The 19574-nt window shown below is 44.0% G+C and overlaps 2 protein-coding genes across 3 annotated transcripts in view; both read left to right on the top strand.

The window, feature by feature from the left end:
- The window catches only part of NAA25 (N-alpha-acetyltransferase 25, NatB auxiliary subunit), a 29642-nt gene extending 19604 nt beyond the window's left edge, over positions 1–10038 (top strand). The window contains exons 16-24 of one of the 2 annotated variants that reach the window (XM_074606489.1): positions 3632–3783; positions 4032–4157; positions 4469–4712; positions 4935–5058; positions 5413–5478; positions 5964–6061; positions 6281–6391; positions 6831–6977; positions 9716–10038. In XM_074606489.1, coding sequence (XP_074462590.1) covers positions 3632–3783; positions 4032–4157; positions 4469–4712; positions 4935–5058; positions 5413–5478; positions 5964–6061; positions 6281–6391; positions 6831–6977; positions 9716–9838 — 1191 coding nt within the window. In that variant the 3' untranslated portion in view covers positions 9839–10038. Of the gene's footprint in view, positions 1–3631; positions 3784–4031; positions 4158–4468; positions 4713–4934; positions 5059–5412; positions 5738–5963; positions 6062–6280; positions 6392–6830; positions 6978–9715 lie in introns of those variants that run through there. The other variant, XR_012589770.1, reaches the window with a different exon arrangement.
- Positions 10039–13462: 3424 nt separating this feature from the next.
- Positions 13463–18964, top strand: ERP29 (endoplasmic reticulum protein 29). Its single transcript, XM_074606745.1, has 3 exons — positions 13463–13974; positions 15818–15956; positions 17059–18964. Exons 1-3 carry the CDS (start codon positions 13855–13857, stop codon positions 17559–17561), a joined length of 762 nt encoding a protein of 253 aa, XP_074462846.1. The 5' UTR covers positions 13463–13854; the 3' UTR covers positions 17562–18964.
- Positions 18965–19574: the final 610 nt, after the last annotated feature.

The following is a 19574-nucleotide window of genomic DNA, read 5'->3' as shown; positions in this document are numbered from 1 at the left end:
CCCAAGGCATCTATCGTGCTTGTTGCTGGCTGGTTAGTAAGTGTACTTGTCAGTAATCTTACTTGGAAAGTACACTCTGAGGTACATTCTGGTATGTTCACAGGGAAAATATTAATTCTGTTTCAGAATTCCCATGTAATACATGAAAAATGGGTTAGGTAGGAGAATGGTAGAAAAACACATTCTTGAAGTCTTGGTGGAAATATATTGGGCAAATAGGAACAGAAATAGTCCAGAACTGTGGTAGGGAAGTATATGCATGCCAGAAGGCAGTTCCATTCTGAGTAGTGGGAATATATCCTGTATATTTATGTTTTACAGTTTGATCACTGTTGAAAGGTAGGTGAAGAAAATAATTTTTACTTTGTAAGAAACGAAGGTGCAATCCAATTGTAACTCTTCCCGTCAGACACGGGCTAAGCTGGCTCCAAAGGCTCTGCACTCTTACAACTTGCTTTCCCACCATCCCAGAAATCGATAGAAACGGAAGACTTGCCTGTACTGAATAGTGAAGATGCTCACACAGTAACCCCTCAGAAGAGTACCCTTGCTCTGTTGGCAGGACAGGTTATTCCTGTGTACAAGATACCAGTTGACATTTGCCTGTGGCTGGAAAGTAAATGCTGAGTTCCTGTGACCTGTGTCTGACACAGAAATTTCACTGGAGGGAACGGGATGCACAGAGGAGCATGTAGATTGTACGATGGAAGCTTGCTCTCATCTGCTTCTCTCAGTTGCTCATTGTTTAAGCACTGATTCTACTTGCTAAGAGTCTTTGGGTTCCTGGGTGCAATGTTTAGTGGTTTAGTGCTGCAGTGAAGCCCTGGATCCAGACAGCTTTCTCCTACATGTCTGTTGTTGGTAGTGGTGGCTTTTTTCTCTCTCTTTTTTTTTTTTTTTTTTTAATGAAGAGTAACTTGTTTAGTCCTGTTCAAAAGTCACTCTGTGGATGTTAATGAAAAGCATACCTGGAACCAACTGTCTGAATAAAACACATGACTGCTGGGTGCCAAGTGAAAAAAATAAACTGAAAAAACTATTGCCTGTCATTTTGTCTGCTTGGGAACGCTGTGTTGTAAAGCATCAAGAAATCATCTTTCCCTGGGAAAACAATCTGAAGTGTGGTTATCTTGGAAGAAGGTTATTCTCTTTGGCATGGATGGTGAAGGTGCTTGCAGCAGAGAAGAGCTGACTGTCTCCAATAGCTTAATATCTGTACACAGATGAAGATGGCCACGTTCTAAGTTCTGTTTCCAGGAAAATGCTACTCAACTCGTGTTCCCAGAAATCCTGAAAAGGCAGTGCCTGAATGGTTCAACCTGCCTCACTACCACATCTTAAATGGTTGAGACTGGAAGATGGGTGAAAGTGATGCAATCAGCATTATAGAATTCTTCATCCTACAAGATACGGATGTGACTCTGGAACCCACTTGCATCATGTCTTGTCTTGGAGACAGAGTATTGCGACCAAAGGACCATGAGCTAGCCAAATCTCTCGTGTGTTCTGGACACTTCCAGTGGTTATCACCTTAAGATCCTTTTCGTTGGGAAGTGCATCAAAAGCTGTACTAATTTGCAAATAGCAAGTGTCCTTTAAACCAACCATAAGGTGCAAATTGCAGGAGATGAAGGCTCAATTCAGGGTACTGATCACCTAAGATGATGGTATGACAAGAGCGGAGATGAAAAAAGGGATTCCTTACCATAAGTCACGTCCCAGGTATCACAAGGTCAGAATCTGCTACAAGTTTCTGTGCTGCTGTGGTTCTGCTGGGGTTGCCCTTTTCATACTCAGGGTCCTGATATCAGCTTCCCACTTGAGTCCCATAACAGCATCTGACTGCAATGTTAAAGGAGGACTATCCTTTAAAAGTTACCTTTTTACATGATTTCAGATACTGCCTGCTCCTCTCTAGGTTGAGGAGGAGGTAACTCACTCAAGATAGCTGGAATGTCTGCTCCAGCATAGAGAATGTGTCCTGCAGCACGCTGTGCGTGGGACTCTGCTTAGAACAGAAGTGTGGGATATAAACGAAGTGATCTAGCATAAAAATATAGCTACTGATTCAAACTGGTTGTTTTGGATAAGTATGATTTTCCTTCTGACTTGCTGAACTTAACAGCCTGAAGTGAATGCTGTTTAAGAGTGGGTCCCATGAGTAACAGCCATCTAGGATGCTGTGCAGTCCTGACATAATATTTCTGCTCTGGGAGAGCATGCCAAGGACAGGGAGGAGAATAGAAGGCAGTATTGCTATATTTGGCTACAACTAAAAAGGCAACTTTATCCTTATCAAGATAGTCCTCCTTTAAATACGCAGAATCACAAGTAATCTCTCTAATTTTCTTGTGTCCGTCCGTCTTTAATTTCTCCAGATACTGCAGGCAAACAGAACACCAACGTATCCTATGGGGATTTAAAAACCACGTCGATGCAGTTGAATTAGCGCCCATAGCGCAATCCCGCAGCCTGACAATGAACTCTACAAGGCTGTTTATCAGAGGGTATGTTGTTGAATATTTGGCATATTTTTTTCATACAGTGCAAATAACCAAATTCCTTAGGGGGAAAAAAAAAAGCCAGAGCTACCTAGAGGACATTTCTTATTTTAAAGGGGGAAAAAAAAAGGTGGCTTTCATCTGTTCGTACTAGCTTCTAGTCTCTCAGAGCCTTCCAGACAGGTTGAGTCTGTTAGTACCATATAAAGTTCAGTGAACCAGGGGCCTTTTTGGTACGTCTGATCTTCAGTGCATTTCATAATCTTGTTTAGAAGAAAATATTTGATTTGCCAGACTTTCTCACTTGTGGAGTAATTCTGATGTAAGAAATACAGCCATCTGTCTTTACTGGGAGCATAAATTTTTCACTCTGTCTCTACCGTTAGAAATTTTCATTAAAATGCAGTGCTTGTTTGGGGCTCCTTCGTCATATAAATCTCCTTCTGGAGATTACTTGGACTGATGTGAAATATTAGTTGCGTGCCTTGTATTGCTGCATTTCTTCAGAGGGGAAGCAAACTACCCCATGGACCCTGACTGTTTCTTTTGGTGTTTAGATTGTATTGTAATGTGTATACACTGCGTGGTATTATCTTGTGATGCTGTATTCAAAAATCTAATAAAAAAAATAAAAAAATGTGTGAGTAATTTTTTTTAATCTATGTTGTGGTAATATGTGATGCACATCCAAGTCAGTTCCAGAAAATCTGGGATATATTTATTTTGTCTGAAAGCACTTCTCACAATGAAACAATGATTTGAATAATGCATTTCCCCCCCTCAAAAAAAAAAAAAAAGCCTTCCAAAATCATCGCTCCCCCCCTTTAAGTATTTTTCAGTCTCAGTGGTGACAGCAACATGATGTTTCTTAGTGTTAGTTTGGTTATTAAATCACACTGCCCAGTGGAGCATCTGGGCGTTCTCAAATTAAAGTAGCAAAAAATTGCTGGGGTGACTTGGACAAGCAAAAGTGCGAGCTTCTCCCAGGGCTTGAGTATCTGCCAGATTCTGTACTTCTGGCTTAACGAAAACCACAGAAAAGCAATTTCTTGACAGTGACCTTGTTAAACTCTGGTTGTTCTGAATTTATGGAAGTAACTAATACAGAGATGGTGTGTGTTTTCTTCCAGACCTCGGAATATATCATTCAAGCCTACAAGTACGGTGCATTTGAGAAGATCCCAGAATTCATTGCATTTAGAAATAGGCTGAACTCTTCCCTTCACTTTGCTCAAGTTCGCACAGAACGGATGTTGTTAGACCTCTTACTTGAAGCAAATATGTAAGTACAGCAGTGATAAGTGCAGTATCTTGCATGTGAAAAGACTGGAGACTTGTGCACAGGCAGAACACTGGCAAAGTGAGACCTTTGTGAGTTGCATTTGCAGCTCTTTGGCAAAAACCTGTGAGATACTTCTCTACTTGTAATTTGCTCTCCCCTTCAGCGTCCTTGTCAGTACTACGTATGTGTAATATTTCTTTTTCCAGTGATCAAATGTTTGATTTAATGTTGCTTATTCTTATGTACAGATCAACCAGTTTAGAAGAAAGTATAAAGTCCATGAGTCTGAGCCCAGAGGAGGATGACATTCCATGGAAAGATCTGCGTGACAACAGAGACCTGACAGTCTTGTTTAACTGGGATCCAAAAGACAGGTGAATAGGAGTATCCTCAACTGTAGGGTCACACCTTTTCCTTACAGCACGCATAGCAAAGAAGATCCTTTCAGGGAAATTGCCATATTTAAATGTTCTCTAGGCTGGCTAACTGCAAACTTAACAAACATCATTCATTGCTTTTAGCAGTGCTGCCTTTTTACATATTAATACAGTTTTCTGAATTTCTGACCACTCCTTCCTTTTCGTACAGCATTCAAAAACTTTGGGTAGACTTTTGTACCTGAGTAAAGCTTGCTACTTTGCAAAATTTAAGCATTTGCCTGAAAACATTTGGTGCCTTTCTCTAGGGACATTTCTGAAGAACATAAGAAACTGTCACTGGAGGAAGAAACCATGTGGTTGCGAATCCGGTCTTTAACTTTAAGGCTAGTAAGTGGACTCCCAACTCTTAGTCACACTATTCAACCAAAGAACTCTGAAAAGACTGCAGAGAACGGCGTCTCATCCAAGATCGATACAATTCGATCCCTCCTTCAGCAGCTGGAAGCGGCAGTGGATTCAGGGAAGAAGTTTCTAGAACAAAAAATTCAGGTACCCATTAAGGAAAAAGCTATCCCCAAATATTAAATGAACGTGAATGCAAGCAGAGAAACTGAATGCATCTTGTAACGTCCGGCAGGCTGCAGAATGCACTTAACTGACCCTGAGTTTGTAGTGTATGAATCTGACTGAGAGATGTGCCAGAGACAAACACTGTGTTCTGGATAAGGAAAAGCTGCAACACCTTTATCTTTTTCTTTGCTTCTTGCCTAGTATCCTGTCCTTGGCCCTCCTCCTACCCGAATGGCTGGCTTCTTCAGTAATGGCAGCTGTCAATGCCAGACTAGCTTGTTTTATCTTGTTAGTGATATTTATGAACTAGATACCAATGGCTTAGGTAAGTGTTTGAGGGGCAGGGGTTTAATCAGATTGGCACGATGTGTGGTGGGAGGGATCTAGATGTGTTTCCATTTAGTTTGAAAACTACTAGTCATTGGATGATGTGGACCCAAACTGTTAATTGTGTGTTAATTTTTTGAATGACACTAAGTTATCTGGGAGACAACACCTTAATGTTTTATGTGAGTCTTCATTGTTGTACAGTATATGTTGATGTAGTACTCAATCCTCTTTAAAAGCGTTGTATTTGCTTTTGACTGCTAACACTAAATTACACTTAAATGCCTCTTGGTTTTCTGGGAGCAGAAAATACACAAACTCATAGTTTATAACTACTTTCTTTTTCTTTCAGAAGATTCAGCAGAAATCCAGGAGAGGATAGGGAATAGTTTCAAGTCTTTAGTAGAACGACTAACAGGTAAATGGTAACTCACTGGTATCTACGGTAGTGCTTCGTGGTGCTCTGAGGACGTGCTGCTGAGTGTGCTGCAATTATGGGGAAGTGTGTTAATGCGTCTGCAGACCCCTTTGAAAGATACTTGAGAACAAGGTTGAGATTCCCGTTGGCTTGTCTGATCGTGAAGCTGTTGCATGCCACAGAATGTTGGTTTCTCCTATCATTTCGCTACCTTCCAGACTAGTCCTAGCAACTGTTGTCTCCCTGGTACTTGGTCCAGGTATGCTAGTAAACGGAGTGGAGATACTGTTTGTAATGAAATGCAGTTCAGAGGAAACTTGAGAGCTGGACCTTCTCGAGAGCCTTTGGCCAAATTTGTCATTAGCTGCTTAATGGTCAGTCCTCTGACAGCTTTGCACACTGCGCTGAGATACTGACTGTACAGAAAAAATGCTTTTAAGTTGATCTAAATGTCCTGAATAAGGCTTTTCCCTTTTTCTTTTCAGACTTGTTCAATAAATGTAAAGGTGATTTGATTGAAGTCAGAGATGGCACCTTGAAAACTCATCCAAACCTGTTAGAAAACCTAGTCTTCTTTGTTGAGGTATTTTTTTTTCCTTTGGAATCCAGAAATTTTGGAGTACTTTAAAGTAGAAATGTTGGGACTGAAACACAGTGAAACCTCTTTGATCTCGGTCACTTGTGAAAGCAGAATTTTTGTTGCATATTCTAACTACTCTGAGTCTTATCAGTAGGAACACTAAAATGAGTTTAGAAGCCTCCTGTAAATGCAACTTGTAGTGTATTTGTACCTTTTTTCCAGACGATCTCCATTGCCCTGTGGGTATCAAGTTACTGTGACAGTGTCCTCCGACCTTTTAAATCCAACCTGCAAAAAAAGAAGAAGAAAAAAAAGGAAAGCAGTGTAGCTATGGTAAACAATAATCCTTTCTTTTCTCCCTTCACCCCCAATCCCACAGCGTAATTATACTGAAAGAAAAATCAGCATAGATGACATGTTAATAAACTGTTTTTCATAAACTTTACCTTGTAGAGGCTTATGTAGGTTAGGAATTACTCAGTACTGATTTTTAACACACTTTTTGTATTTAAAATCAAATGGTGACATCCAACATCTCTGACATCACATGAGAGCTTTTTAATAGGAAACACAGTTTAGAGTGTCACAGGCCTTTCTGCCTTGAATGCGCTCAGTAAACTAGTTAACTGCTAGTATTTGTCTGGGTAGGTAGATTACAGTTTAGATTGGGGGGGAAAGAATAGAATGATAGATGTTACAAAGTGAGTTGTCATATAAAGTAGTCGTGTGAATAGGCATTAATATGTGTTTATAAATGTATTTGTTTTTATAGCCACCTGTATTTACACATTTTCTGGATTATGTTACTGAACTACAGACATTAACTTCCAATGTAATAGATCACATCAAAGGGCTTGAATTAATTCTGACTGCACTAAAACTTGAAGAGCTGTCCCTCAAGGACACGCTGCTTTTACAGGTAAGAACTTGCATTTTTATTTGTGTGCTCTATACGTTTGTGTGTGATTGATAATAACCTGTGTATATGTGCCTATGGGATAACTTTGTTGAAAGCTTCTCTTCCTCAAAATGTTTTACTGGGAGCAGGGGGGGGAAACCCACTTGTTATGATTGACTCAGTGGCTCTTAACCAGAGGTTAGGGACCAGACTGATTAGTTTTAGAGTGGTGAGTTAGGTCTTTTTATAGTGACAGTGTTGGGTTGGTTTTTTTTAATAGTGACATGGACTTTGCCTCATCTGATCAGCTCTAGCTCACTGCAAAAAATCTCAAAAAATGAGGTTTAAACATAGGAATTTGAAAATGCTTTCATTTTGTGTGGTATGTTAGTGAAGGAAAATGTATGGTTTTAACATTAGTTTGTTGTCTGTGATATGACTTACTCTCTTATCTGTATTTTAGCATGCCATAATGGATGCAAAACACTTATTCCAGGGAACATTTGCGATTCACCTACTGCTGATTAGTCACTTCCCTGGAAAAAATTACTTAATCTTTAAAGAAAAACAACTGGCAACCCCCCCCAGCTATATCGGGAAAACCAAAGCCAGGAGTAATAGGCACTACTACGCGTGCCAAACCTCATTCCCAATTTAGACATGTGAAGCATGGGCCTAATGAGGAAGCTTGGCTGTTTAAGCCATGGCAATCAGATGAGTTAAACTTTGACAGACAAGTTAGTGTTACTGTTGTAAAGAATCTTCTAACAGTTCAATAGTTAGTATGAGTGTATTTGTTTAAAACAGTGGTGGAGATCCTGAAAACAGTGTCAAGAGTCCAGCTGAAAAGCCTACAGGTGACTTGAAAGCATAGCACTGGAATTTCTTATATGGTGCTCTTGAAACACAGGTGGAGATAAAAGGTGCAATGTAACAAAGTGGTGGAATAGGCATCATCTTCTGATACACAGGGGAGAGGGGCTGGGGGAGTGGTGTCAGAGAAGGATTGCAGATTCCAGGAGAAAGGTTGGAGAGGGGAGTCATCTCCTCACTGGTACTAGTTTGGGGGGGTTGGGAGAGACTGATTCAAGAAAGCACAGGCAGAAGTCGTGTTATCTATCACCCCCACAAACTCATCAGGAATCATCACTTAAGACAAAACCAGGTCTCTGATATGTTTATCTAAAAAGGGAAACTTGGCTTACAGGGCATTGGCGTTAATGTTTGTCTAGATGGGAGATCTGAATTGGGGAGGAGTTAAAAGCTGCACGCATTCTGTTTCAGAATTGCATGTCTGTCCACCTAAGCTGCTGTTAGCCAGCTTTTGTTTTTTCAGTTACATCGTCCTGTTTATTTCATAGCATGTTACTTAAAATACCCCATTTCTTGTTGCTGTATGAGGCTGATGTAGAAGTATCTCAAATATATATTTGTATATAAAACAAAACCCTGCAAAAACTGATAGAAAGGAAGGGAATCCCTTAGACTGTATTTAGTGCAAATTTGAATAAAACCAAAAAAGTAAATTTTCCTAATATCATCAAAGAATCTTCACTTCAAAGGAATAAGACATTTTCAGATAACTGTTGATCTTTCATTTTTCTGGTTCCTTGCTGAGTCAGCAAATCCCCAGAGCATCCAGTTACTACACAAAGCAGATCTGCAAAACCCAACTGTTAGATTCACATGGATTTGAGCAGAAGCATCTGTGGGCGTCTGCAGCTTTTCCTGTGTTTGTTCACCGTGTTTGCTATTCTGTTTGTTGTTTGACATTGTGGCAGTAAATCCTGATAAACGCAGCCTGTATAGCTCTACTCAGACCTGGAGCTATGTTTGCAGCTCTGTATGTTTAGAGAGCTAAAAGGTGCTTTTGAAAAAGTCCTCGTGTTCAGGTATTGGTGAAAATTCTGGTGTGAATGGAGTGATGCTGGCAATGTGTCAGCTGAACCTTGCCACTGATGTGAGATTTTCCCACATTGGATTGGTTCATTCAGGCTGTACCTCACAAGCTTTACTGCTGTTACCTGTACGAGTGCCTGCAAAAGGCATCCTGATAGCAAGTCACCTCTTGACAGAACAGTGGTTATGGCTGCTGTGTTGGGTATCAGCATTTGCTCTTTCTGCATACAGAAATACAGCATTGGTCATGATAGGTCTGTGCTAACCTCACTCCACCTGCAGGAGCAATGCCAACAATGTTCCATGATGGTGGTCCTCCTCCTTAAAAGCCTTTTAGCATGGGGGTTTTAGAAAACTGCACGTTAAAGGGAATCTAATCCCTTTGGGAAAGCTAAGTACCAGTGTTGCTGAATTAGCGACATCTAAACCTGTCCCAGGCACTGCAGGTCACTATGCTTTGGAATTTGATGTAAGAGTCTCTTAGCTGTTCAGCATTCATTTGCTGTTTGACTTCACTTTTCTGTATAAGAAATTCTATATTTTAATAAATGCTGACTGAAATAAAATGCTACATGCGCTCTCAAATTTAGCCACAAATACTTTGCACAAGGATGTTTCCAGAAGTTTTGAAGAAACATTGATGTGTTACCAGCCCTGTCTGGGCAATACCATTGTCTGCAGGAATTACTGCTGATGAGCAGGTGCAGCTTATTCTGTGCTGATGACATTCCCTTTGTAAACATACACTGTGGTCCTCATGAATTTCTTATCAGTGTTTGAGATGGTGGGGGAAGTTTAACAGGAGGATTTAAATAACCAGTTGCTGTGGAGTGAATTATTTCTCTTTTTGCATTTTGCAGGAAGAAAAAAAGTTTACAAAGACTGTGCAAGGGAAGGTCCAGAGCAGTTACCATCATTCAGTTCAGGAAATTGGAGAGCTGCTGAAAAAGAGACTCGATACCATTAAAAAACTAAAGATTTGAGGAATGCATCCTTGACAGACTCCACAGGGGAGTGACACCAGAGTCCCAGACAGAAGCAACATCCAATATACCATCACTTTAATCCAGAACTTCCTCATAATGCATGAAGGACTTAAAATCATAAAACAATTTTTTTAGGTATTACAGATGTATTGAGCTGATTTAAATTATTGTACATAAATGAGAAGCAGGGACCCTTATTGGGGTTTGACCACTTTTTATACATGTTCATAAGCATATTGCAACAGGAGAAAATTAACTTTCTTCCCTTTTGATCTCTAGAAACAACTGGAGATGGTCTTTAGAAGCAGCAATAGAAATCCAGTGTAAAGCATATATCTCAAAGAAGTTGTATTTTCATCACCATACAGTGTTTATAATTTTTGTATGGTCCTTGCCTTAGAAATGCAGAAGTTGTAGATGCCCACATTCAGCTGCCACCAATGAAATGAGCCTGTTTTGGAGCTGCCTATTTTGTCTGCAAGCCACCTGGGTCCTACTGAATTAATTCAATGTGTTGGTCCAGCAGAGAGAGGTGAGGCTGCGCTGGAGGGACACCGTCGGCATGCAGCTTTCCAGCAGCGCCCAGCCCTCTGTCACAGGGCGGGAGTAAGCCATGCCTGGTGGCGAGGCAGGTTTCTCTAAGGAGAGAACTGCTGGAGGGAAGCAGCGTATGCACAGGTTGTTTTCACACTTGGAAAAATAGCAAACCTGATGAGGAGCAATCTTGGCCGTTAAGCTTTAGAGAGAAAGATGGGAATCAGTGTTTCAGCAAAAAAGACAAAACCAGAGACCTTGTATATAATAGCCGCAGTGAAGTCTGACACTGCGGTCTGATTTCATGTCAGTTTAATGTAAAACAGCAATCATCATGATGACTTTTAAGAAGTGTATTTAGATTACTGAAACTTTAAGACTTTAATATTTTAATAGAAATTAAATCCTATTGGCTTTGGTTTTAAGTTGGCAGAGGTAACTTTTGCTTCCGCTGTGGTATGAGGCTGAGAATACTTTTTGTAACTGTATGCTTGCTTTTTGCAGTTGATCTTTGTTTATTCAAGTACTAGCTCATTAGGCAGTCTCTTAGAAAGTGCAGTTGCATCATCTGCTCCCACTGAATCTGCATTTCTGCTGGTTTGTTTTTTGGTTTTGTTTTTTTTTTTTTCATTTTAAAGGAGTAATGCAGCCTAAAATTGGTAGGCAAAAAAAAGTTACGTGTACTTGCAATACAAGGGAGAGGTCAGACTTTACAGATTCCTCATCTTCTGATTTAAAGCAGCTAGTATCTGAAGTCTATATTTAAAGTTTTAAGAGAGCTGACAATCCTACCTTTGTCATCTCTTCTGAGTATGTTTTGTTAGTAATGCTAGAATGTTGATGAGAGTATTTTTTTAAAATAAATCCCATGTAAAAAAAAAAAAAATCACATTGCTGCTGTTGCTGGATTTAGTTTTGCTTTGCCCCATCCTGAAAGGGAAAGAAGAATGTCTGCAGGTTGTCTAAATTGTAATGGATGTCCTGATGTTCTAATTGCAATGTCTGGTAAGTGCTCTGGGCTGGAGGAATACCAAAATGTGTTAAGTCTGTTTTATAGTAGTTCTTTTCCTGGAAAAAAAAAAAAACAACCCACAACTGAACTCTTATATGTTGCATAGAACCTTTTTTGGAAAGAAGGGTGTGCTCCTTAAATTAAATCAAGACTGATGACCGAAGTTGATGCTTTGAAATGTGTAGGATAAGTGGAAACAGTCCCACTGCTGACATGGTGCAATTCATAGAGAAGCACTGAGCCAGAAATCTGCACTGCCCCTCTTCATTCAAGGAGGCAAATTGCTGTTGCTGATGTTCCTGTCCCTGCTCTCCCCCGTGGCAGCGCTAACTAGAGAGGGCTTTGTGCAAGCACCAGCATTGAATGCGAAGTTGACACAGCACCCTCATCCAGAGGGGATAGTCCAGGGGCTGATTTTTGCTGGAGTTTCCTTTCATTGCTGCTACAACAGGTTGAATTCAAGTACTCGTATCAATAAGCAATGGTGAAAATGTAAGTGAAGTGTAAGGTTAATATAACCAAGCTTTCAAAATCCTCCCATGTGCCTGAAAGCAGAACTTCCTTTAAAAAAAGGTTTTCTGCATCAGCTCTCTTAAAAGCAGAATTGAAACTGATTGAGGGTTGGATGGGGACATGTGTGATGTGAAGCAAAGTCTGAGAAGAGATGGAACCATGGCTCACTCTCGCTTCCCATCACAGCATTTGGCATGGCACAGGCCCAGTGTCAGCTGGTCACTCAGACCACCCCCGTGCCAGCACAGGGTGAATACTGACTGCTTCTCGCTGTTAGCTGCTGTCCTGTTTTCAGTTGCAGTCACTGGTGAACCATAGGTTTGTCAAACAAATAACAATTTTTAGATTACTCAGTGTTTTATAAAACCGGGTGCCATCTTTTCACAAGCTGTAGTTTCTCTATAGGAGACGACGTACAAAAATGACTATGTACTGACTGGGGGCTTGGTTGAGGGAGAGGGAGAATTTCTCTCCTCCTATAAATTGTGTAAAGTTAAATATATTATATATTTCTTACAAAAGAGTGTTTCCCCTCCAGAATATGTCCCACAGTGACCTGTTAAGAAATTCAAGCTATAACCCATTGCTGCTGTTGCCCCTTTTCAACTCTTGGGATTTGTTTTTGTTTGTTTTGGATTTTTTTTTTTTTTGTGATGAATTGAAAAACATACCTAGAAGAAGCTACCAAGACTACTGTTTACAGACTGAAAAAATACTGCTTTTATACTACTGGGATCATGAGCCATGATCCTTTTACAGATTTCCTTAACTCCTCTTTGCTTAAAATGAGTATCTGATGTAGATTAAGGTCAGAAGTCCTACACTGCTTTGTCTACATACAGGACAAAATGTACAATGCCTGTTTGTGTTGCCCATCATTTTTGTACTTTTTAACTGTTCAAAAATTGCATTTATATTTTGCAATCATGGATAATCATGACTTTATTTTAACCGCTAGTAATTTTAGAGGGTTTGTTTTTTGTTGATGTATCTGCAGCCTTATCTGAACGTTCTCTTCCTTGATTATTCATTGTTAATTTATGACTGTAGAAGATATGTATGCCTCAGCCTTCTACAGACTTAAGTGACACAACTGCAAATGATCTGCTTTAAACTGGATGGGTTTATAATTTATATAAAAGTCGGTTTCGTTACAAATCAGTATTGCTGCCTCTTTCATTTTTCTGCCTAGATGGTCTGGAAGCAACTGAAGTGCTTGCCTACCTAACTTTGTCAGCCCCATGGTGAAGCCAGATTATCCTGGTGCATGGGAAGCAGAAAATCAAGTTACCTGCAAAGACGGAGGTTGGAAAGAGGCGGGGGGGGAGGGGATGCTTATTGCTTTCCACCTGCAGACGGGGTTCAGAATGATGACTGCTGGGGGGGAGTTTGGATGTGTCTGTTCTCTGACAGGATCACCTGTCAATCTGCTGCTGAGGCTTTCTGCATTGCTTGCTTGTACTTCATCCTGGCTTTCAGTGATAAGGAAAGTGCATGAGATATCTCCTCTAGTAGCACAAAAAAAGTGCTTCAACGGGCTGTGGTGATGCTGGCCTGCTGCTGCATATAAATATATTATGCACCACCAGCTGCTCTCTAGTCCCCGGTTGTCCCTGCTAATCTCTGAGTGGCTGTAGCGCTGCAGCCTGTCCTGCAAGGCCAGATTTTGCAACCTGCCTTCATTTTACATGCATATGCTGCTGGAAGGTGCCCCATCGTAGTTATTTTTCTGGCAGCAGCCGCATCACCACCGCGCGCTGCCCGCCGACGGAAGGGGCTGCCCGGCGTGGAACGGGCACCGCTTAGACCCCTGCTCCGCGGCCTGCGTCCGGCCCCGGAGCGCTGCCGGTCCCCGGTTGGCCCCGGGGCTGGCGGGGCGGGGCGACCCCCGGCGGCGGCCGGAGCTCCGCGCGGTCACGTGGCCCCGGCAACCTCGCTCCCTCTGCGCTCCACCATGGCTGCGGCGGCCGCCGCCGGCTCCCTGCTCCTCTGCCTGCTCGGCCTGGCGCTGCCCGGCGGCAGCGCGCTGCACACCAAGGGCTCCGTGCCCCTCGACACCATCACCTTTTACAAGGTACGGCCCGCCCGGCGGGCGCTGCCGGGCCCGGCAGAGTGCTCGGAAGGGGGCGGGTGGCTTCTCTGGCAGCGCAGCGGCCATGTGCGCCGTGGCGGCGGCCATAGCAACAGGCGAGCGGCACCGGAGGGACGGGGAGGCGGTGTGGGGGGGCCTGGGGTGCGGAGCGGGCTGCGGGTGCGGGGCCGCCGCGGGGCCGCCCCCCCACCGCGGCCGGCGGCGGCGCGGGGGAGCGCCGGGGGCTGGCGGAACGGCCGAGGCGGCGGGCCCGCCGCGGCGCAGCCAATAGGAGAGCGGCAGCCGCAGCCGGCAGCCAATCGGCGCGGTCCAAGTGGACCCGGGCCGCCAGGGCTGCGCCGCGGCCGGGGGCGCGGAGGGCTCGGACCGGACCGGACCGACCGGCGGCACCGGCGGCGCTCGGGCCGGCTCCCCGCGCCCCCGGTCGGGGAGCAGAAGAGCCGCTGTCGGCTGGCTTCTGCACTGCCCGTGCCGGTGACCATGGGCAGGACCGCGCCGGTGAGCGAGTCGGGGCCGTGAGCGCGCTCTGCTCGGGCCGGTTTCATTTCTTGTTCGTTCATGAAAGAGAATGAATGCAACAGGCTTCTACCAGACTGAGGTCTTGCACGGGTTTTTTTTTTCTCCGCTAAATCACGTTGAAGTGAAGGTACTATCCTAGAGCCTGGCAGAACTGTCATTTCGGAAGACACCAGAGCTGTGGCAGGTGCCGCGGGCCCAGCTCAGGCCAGATGGCGAGACCCTGACCGAAAGGAACCGTTGTGTGGCGGGATTAAAGTGTGTGCTGCAGCAGGGAGAGCTGAGGGGACGACAGCCAGCTGAGCTGATGGAAAAGTATCTGCCCTAAGCAAAACTGCCCAGGCGTGAGCAAGTACTTCTTGCCACATGTCATGATTTTTCTGCTGTGACAAACCATTTTTGGTGTTCTAATGCTACGGCATTCCACAAATCGTAGCAGCTTCCAGCTCTTCTACAATGAGAAGAATTTGAGGTAATTGGCTGCAAGAGGGACCAGCAGAAATGCCAGAGCGGTGACACCCGCCATGCTCGCCTCTCGCCAGGACAGTAAATAGAGTGATCGGCGGGCCCAGGGCTGAAGGCTGTCGTTCCCGATTGCAGCAGTCAGTGCCCAAGCAGCACTCGCAGTGCGCTTTGTAGGTGGGGACCTGTGTTGCAATCTGACCCTCTTGGCTAGAAAAGAAGATTTTGCAAGGTCTTCTGCTGGAGGGAGAAAGGAATCCCAAATCGGGTGGCAGATCCATTTCCAAGCTCATTTTGAAAGGGCGTCATCCGAGCAGAGCAAAATTCAAAAGCAGCAGCACAAGAGAAGAGGAATCAATTAAAACACGAATTCTCGGTTTACTGAACCAGCAGCGCACCTCCAGTGCCTCTGCTCCCTCCCAGCGCATCCGCTCTTAGCTAAGAGCTCAGCTCTCATGCTGGGACGCTTCAGAATGACATTAGATTTGGCCTCTATCCTCTTAATGTCCCACTGGAAGTTGTTTGGCTGACTTCCTTCCAAGATGCTAATCAGATTTACAAAAAGCAAATCATGTATAATTAAAGGCAGTATCAGATCCCCCAAACCTACGACTTACCATCTTTATCATCTGGTGTAGGACTACCTACACCCAAAGCTCAGTCTTTTCTCCACACTGCAGTGAGTCATTTTTGAAAGGCCGTAATTAGAGAATTCCCATTCTCCCTCTGCATCTACTCGTTGCACGGGAAAAGAACAAGCTAAAGCAACCTTAGGTGACGCGTAGATTACTCAAACCTGAAACATTAAAGTTTTGGCTTTTTTTTCCCCTTATTCTTCTTGTTTTAGGTCATTCCAAAGCATAAGTTTGTCCTTGTGAAATTCGACACACAATATCCTTACGGTGAGAAACAAGATGAGTTTAAAAAGCTGGCAGAGAGCTCAGGCTCCAGTGAGGATCTTCTGGTGGCTGAAGTGGGAATATCAGGTGAGGAACGCTGAACAGACTGGTGTGGAGGAAATAAAATTCACTGCGATTTCCGATGAAAGCAGACTCTGAGGTAATTCCAGTAGTGAGAAATGAGACGGGCCGGGCCCTGTCAGAGCAAAGCACCTGCTCCGGCTGGTCGCTGAGCTCTGCCTCCCGCCAGGAGCGTAGGAGTGCTGCTTATCTCCTGGGTAATGAAGCAAGTCAGCCCACGCTGCTAAACTGGATGCCACCCCCCTCATTCGTAGCACTTTTTGTCTTTTTTAATATCATTTCCGTGCTGGGAGGAACCTTTTCATCCATTTCTAGGCATTACAAGAGTCATGCTTTAGCCACAAGCCCGGTCAAACAAAGCAAATGTATGATTGATTAATTGTAGCAAACTCTCTGTTTATCGCTGGTAAAGCACAGAAGGTGGCTGTTGTGCTATGGCTGGTGTAACTTCATGTTCTTGTAATTGGTTTTGTGAGAAAAGTAGTGGGGAATGGATCACTGTCACTTTACTCACTCTTGCTTTATAGGTAGAATTATGAATTTAAGCGTACAGGAATTGTGAAGTTGGGAAGTTTCACCCACACTGATGTCTCTAAACACACATGGATTTAGCTAAGTGGCATAGTTGAAATGTCTTTAAGTTATGTTTTCTGTCCTCAAAAATAAATGCAGTTTATGTAAGATGAGAAAACATCTTGTAGCTCGGCATGCTGTCAGAACTAAAGCATCCGAGTGTACACTCTCGCACGTAGATCAGGAAAAAAATCCATTTAACTGTAAAATCAAATAAAATCAATGGATAGAGCAAAACAAGGGAAAAAATGGCTATTAGTCTCCCAAAAGGAGGGACAGGGTTTGTACGTAGAGGTCCTGCCAATGTCTTATGCTGTGACAGCAAAGCGCCATTAGAGTCTTGTATTTTTCTCTGGAAAACCTAGTGATGGTTTGCCTTCCACAGATGATTTTCTGAGGTGTTTTTAGAGGTTATTAGGACATGTTGAAACTCTGGAGACAAATATTTATCAGTTTGTGTAGGAGAGAATCCTAAATGAATTTTTGCTTTTAATTAACGTACTGTGCTTTCGTGTCTTTTGTTTTCTTTTGACAGATTACGGTGATAAACTGAACACTGAGCTGGGAGAAAAGTACAAGCTGGATAAGGAAAAGTTCCCTATTTTTTACTTGTTCCAGGATGGTGACTTTGACAATCCCTTACCTTACAGCGGCCATATCAAGGCCGGGGCTATTCAGCGCTGGCTGAAGAGTAACGGCATCTACCTGGGGATGCCAGGCTGCCTCAAAGAGTACGACATGCTGGCCAGCAAGTTTGTGAGCACCACTGAGAAATCGGAACGCCAGTCCCTCCTGAAAAAGGGGCAAGAGAGTTTAGAAAAAACAAAAGAAACCGAGAAGAAGTCAGCTGAGCAATACTTGAAAATTATGAGCAAGATACTGGAGCAGGGAGAAGAGTTTGCTGCTAACGAAGTCGTCCGAATCACAAAACTGATCGAGAAGAACAAAATGAGTGATGGAAAAAAGGAGGAGCTCCAGAAAAGCCTCAATATCCTTGCTTCTTTCCTGAAGAAGAATAATGAAAAAGATGAGCTCTAATATGTTGGAGAACTTTGTACAAGCTGTGAAACACTGTCAAGAGTCCTAACCAGTTCTCCTTATGCAAGCAAACTTCCCGCTGACTTCAAGAGAGCAGCAGATTTCCTTCTGGTATTCTTAGTTTAGAAGATCGAGAGGAAGATATTCCTTAAAACCACAGTATTCTAAATGTTGGGAAAATCATCTTAAAGCAAGATGCCAGTATTGTGTAATACTATTCAATAACAGTGTTAAAGTAGACCCCCAAAAAAAAAAAATACTAAATTGGCCTGAAGCACATTCCTGGTGGTTTTTACAGCTATTCCCTGGCAAACAAATAACAAAATTCAGTCTCGCATTCCATCTTACATGATGTAAAAGGTACAGATTGGGTGCCCCTCGCATCCCCACCTTTCCGTGTTCTTAGTGTCCTTGGGTTTTATGCTCTTTAATCTACCCCACCTTCTACCTTTTGTTTTCCCAATAGGGCTCCTTTTCCCGAGTCTTGTTCTCCTTACCTGTTGTTGACTGAGAGACCCAGAGTTTCCTCTTTCTGCCTTCTCCTTCAGTGGCTCCTGTCTCTGTTTGGCTTGGGTACCGGCCAAATGCTGGCAGGCATAGTCAAGACAGGTTCTCCGCGTATCACAACTTGCCCCTCATCTCCTGGCCGGAGCAGCCATCTCAGCAAACACTCTCCTGAAATCCTTTGTGATACCCTGACAGAGCGAGTGATTTGAGCTCTGAGCAAGGGCAGAGTCTCCTTGAGGTGCTATTACACTTAGACTCGCCAGTTTGTGCAAAAACGTCTTTTTTCAGAGGTAAATTTGTGTGAGTTTTCTTACAGCTGAAGAGCACGTGCAATGGCTGTGTGTTTTGCCTGTCGTTCCCATCCAAGCTTCATTTCCCAGGTTCAAAATAAGGGGGGGTGAGACCAGTAAGGACATATGAAAGTCTCAAGCCATAGTTAACACAAACAAAATATCTTCTCCAGCCTCATCTTCAGAAGCGATTGACACCGTCAAACTAAAGCTTCCTCAGCATTTGGTAGTTTTAAATATTTGAAAATGAGGTCTTGTAACAGGAAGCACTATTTGTGCCCTTAGAAGCCCCCTCTGTACAACTTTAATGGAGACACCTGGCCCATAGATCAAGTCAGTCCTTAAAACTTGATACTGCATGTGCTGTTCACGCTGTGTGGAGTTCAGATGGCCACTGGAAGACGCTGTACTCCTCATCAGGGTTATAGAGCGTTGAGAAGATTTAACACCTGTGTGTTTTACCTTAAGGCTACACTAAGCTAAGCAAAACTGATTTCTGTGGGAGCTTTGCTGCCTTTTGAATCCTGGGGTGGGTAGGCAGAGCAGATATTGCTGCAAGATAAAATGTATTAATAATGCTATAATAAAAAAAATGGTTCCAGTTAATAGCTGCTTCTTAAATTGCTTTGTAGAGAAACTGCTGCCGATTTTTCAGTTGGAGGGGAAGGCAAAGGCCGATGATGCCACCTAGAAGCGAAAGGAACGCCCCGGAGATGAGGGGTTTACATGAAGTGGTGGGAGGGTGTCCCCCGGGCCTGGCGCCCTCTCGCCCCTTAGGAGGGGAGGAAGAAGGACCCCAAGCAGGGTGGGCTTCGGCTGGGCCATCTATAAGCTCGTTAGAGGTTCACCTGCGTGAGGACGCTCCTCGCTGGGCTCCTGAGGAGACAGGAGCCGCCGCGGGCCTCGCGCGCCCCCTCAGAGGCGTTCGCGCGCCCCTTCAAGCAGCTCCGCCGCCCCCGCCCGCTCGTGACGCCGCTGAGGGGCGGTGCGATGGGGAGTCCCCATGCCAACTTACCGTGCGGGGGAAGCTAAGCAGGGTCGCCTCGGGTCGGCCCCTGGAGGGGCGACCGGGGATGCAGGACCCCCGTGTGTTTGCTCCACCCCGGTGAGCCCCCCCACCAGGGCCGGGTCGGGCTCTGCATCCCGGTAGGGATGAACGGCGGCGGAGGCGGGGATCCCCGGTCCCGCTCTTCCCCCGGGGCTCCGGCCCTCTTCA

Source organism: Larus michahellis, chromosome 13 (assembly GCF_964199755.1).
Source record: "Larus michahellis chromosome 13, bLarMic1.1, whole genome shotgun sequence".
Lineage (NCBI taxonomy): Eukaryota > Metazoa > Chordata > Aves > Charadriiformes > Laridae > Larus > Larus michahellis.
Note: the sequence above shows the minus strand (reverse complement) of the source record. Positions and strands in the feature narration are given on the sequence as shown.